The sequence below is a fragment of the Austrofundulus limnaeus genome, unplaced genomic scaffold (assembly GCF_001266775.1).
Source record: "Austrofundulus limnaeus strain Quisiro unplaced genomic scaffold, Austrofundulus_limnaeus-1.0 Scaffold15, whole genome shotgun sequence".
In the NCBI taxonomy this organism is placed as follows: Eukaryota; Metazoa; Chordata; class Actinopteri; order Cyprinodontiformes; family Rivulidae; genus Austrofundulus; species Austrofundulus limnaeus.
This window is the reverse complement of record NW_013952417.1, coordinates 4,193,150-4,194,992: the sequence shown is the minus strand read 5'-3', so window position 1 is coordinate 4,194,992 and position 1,843 is coordinate 4,193,150. Positions and strand designations below refer to the sequence as shown.

The window sequence follows — 1,843 nt, the reverse complement described above, 5'->3', positions numbered from 1 at the left end:
ATAGTAAACTTCATCGATGAGCTGAGGGGACCAGGTTACTGAATGGTGCACAAGAAGAAAACCATCTGGAAATTGATTCGTTATCTCAAGAAAACGGCCCTCAAAAACCATAGAAAATAATTACATGCTGAAAAGAGCCGCTCTCGGCTTCCGTAATTATGCTTGTTTTATTTGTAATGAATTCATTAATCTTCAGTAAACTCATTCAACTTTCTCACTGCATGCTTGCAGACAATTTAATTTCTCTCAAACGTGCTAAGTTTTTTGTTTCCCTCACCTTTTTGTCAGCTGTATTCTTGTTTCTGTTTTCTGCAGCGCTGCTTGAACCTGATGGATTCAGGMCCAACTCTTCTAACAGCAAATCTGTGACAGGATGAAGAAACAGACTTCATGCATACAGCTCAGTGTTCATGCAACAACAGAGCACACTGTTCTGTTGCACTCATCCCTTCATGTTTTTATGGTAACCAGTATGTTTTGTGCAGAGAGAATTGTTTCCTGCGCTGTGAACTCCGGTTGTTTCACTCGAATCGGCTTCCTCAGGAAATGATGACACGATATGTAGCAGAAGTGAAACTTGTGATCATGTCACAAGAATCTGGTGGCTGAACCAAATACAACTAACTTAGCAAATTTCAAAACCACACACCAATTTAAAAAGGAAGAATATTATCAGCACTTTTTATTTCAGCTACAGGATCTGTATAAAGAAGTCAAAATAATGTTTACAAAAAAGAATAAAGTTTTGCTTAAAGCAAACATGAAGCATGTTACGTTAAAACTAAAAGAATTTCTTGTGAGGTGAAAGTCCTGTTGTTTCTTTTGATTCGATGTATTTCTTCTGACCATCACCATGACCATTACCAGTTACAGTAAAGCATCTTTAAGAGCTTTTAGAAAGGTGTGTTGAAAACACAACAACAAAAAAAGAGAAAAAAATTCCATAAAATAACAAGAAAACTTAACCACAGTAAATACAACAAAGCTGATGAGTTGCTGAAATCATCTCTGTAGACGCGTTTGTTTTACTTCGCTCTCATTTTTAATCTGCAGTAAGCTGTATATTGGTTTTAGAACTACAATATCTATTTAAGCTTTATTGAACGATAACTTACCGAGCTCATCCATGTTGMTGCCTTCTCTCGGTGAGAATGTGTATGTGACATAGTGTGTGTGTGTTTTCTGCACATTAGTCACAGGGGTAACCCTCCTATTTTCACATCAAGTTAAAACCGCCACTTCCTTTTAAGGGTTTTTGTTTGGTTTTTGCTTGCAAGACCTTTGCTGAAAGCTTTTACTGTTTCTAGATCAACAGGAAATATTCAACAGATTGTAACACTGATTGCAGCTGACATTTCAGGGCATGTTTGTTGGGAAATAGTTGTGAGGGTGATAATGTGATATTAACAGTATTTGTAAAATTATTTTACTAATTCTATTTGAATTTTATTTTTAACATATTTAAAATGAGGTTACTTACATATGTATGAGAACTATGTTAAAATACACACACAAAAGCATTAAGAGACATTCTCAAGAGCACAGTATAACAACTGAATTAAAAAATATTATAAATGCATAAGTGTGACTTGGAAGGCGTGTATTCTAAATGTCCAAATCCTTTCATCTGGCTCCACTTGATACAGAGGAGCAGCAACGCTGCTCTAAACTCATCTTATCTCTAAGGGTGAGTGAAGATCTCCTGAAATATTATTTATGACAATAATAAATTTACTCGTAATATTAAAGCAGTAGCTTAAATAATATAATGATCAAGCTTTATTATTGCATATCAAGATTTCTGTACTGATCATTAAACATTACAAATTGCATAAAAATAATC

General features: G+C 34.7%; 1 protein-coding gene and 1 long non-coding RNA gene across 2 annotated transcripts in view; one reads left to right on the top strand and one right to left on the bottom strand.

Annotated features, from left to right (window-relative positions):
• Positions 1 to 639, top strand: part of LOC106513912 (uncharacterized) — a 29,065-nt gene extending 28,426 nt beyond the window's left edge. Inside the window, exon 3 of the long non-coding RNA XR_001309841.1 lies at positions 316 to 639. This is a non-coding gene — a long non-coding RNA (uncharacterized LOC106513912). The remainder of the gene's footprint in view (positions 1 to 315) is intronic.
• lpxn (leupaxin) overlaps positions 1 to 1,150 on the bottom strand; it is a 10,168-nt gene extending 9,018 nt beyond the window's left edge. The window contains exons 1-2 of the mRNA XM_014002968.1: positions 1,116 to 1,150; positions 278 to 363 (exon numbers count right to left, since the gene is read on the bottom strand). Coding sequence (XP_013858422.1) covers positions 278 to 363; positions 1,116 to 1,128 — 99 coding nt within the window. The 5' untranslated portion in view covers positions 1,129 to 1,150. The remainder of the gene's footprint in view (positions 1 to 277; positions 364 to 1,115) is intronic.
• Between the last annotated feature and the right edge of the window lie 693 nt (positions 1,151 to 1,843).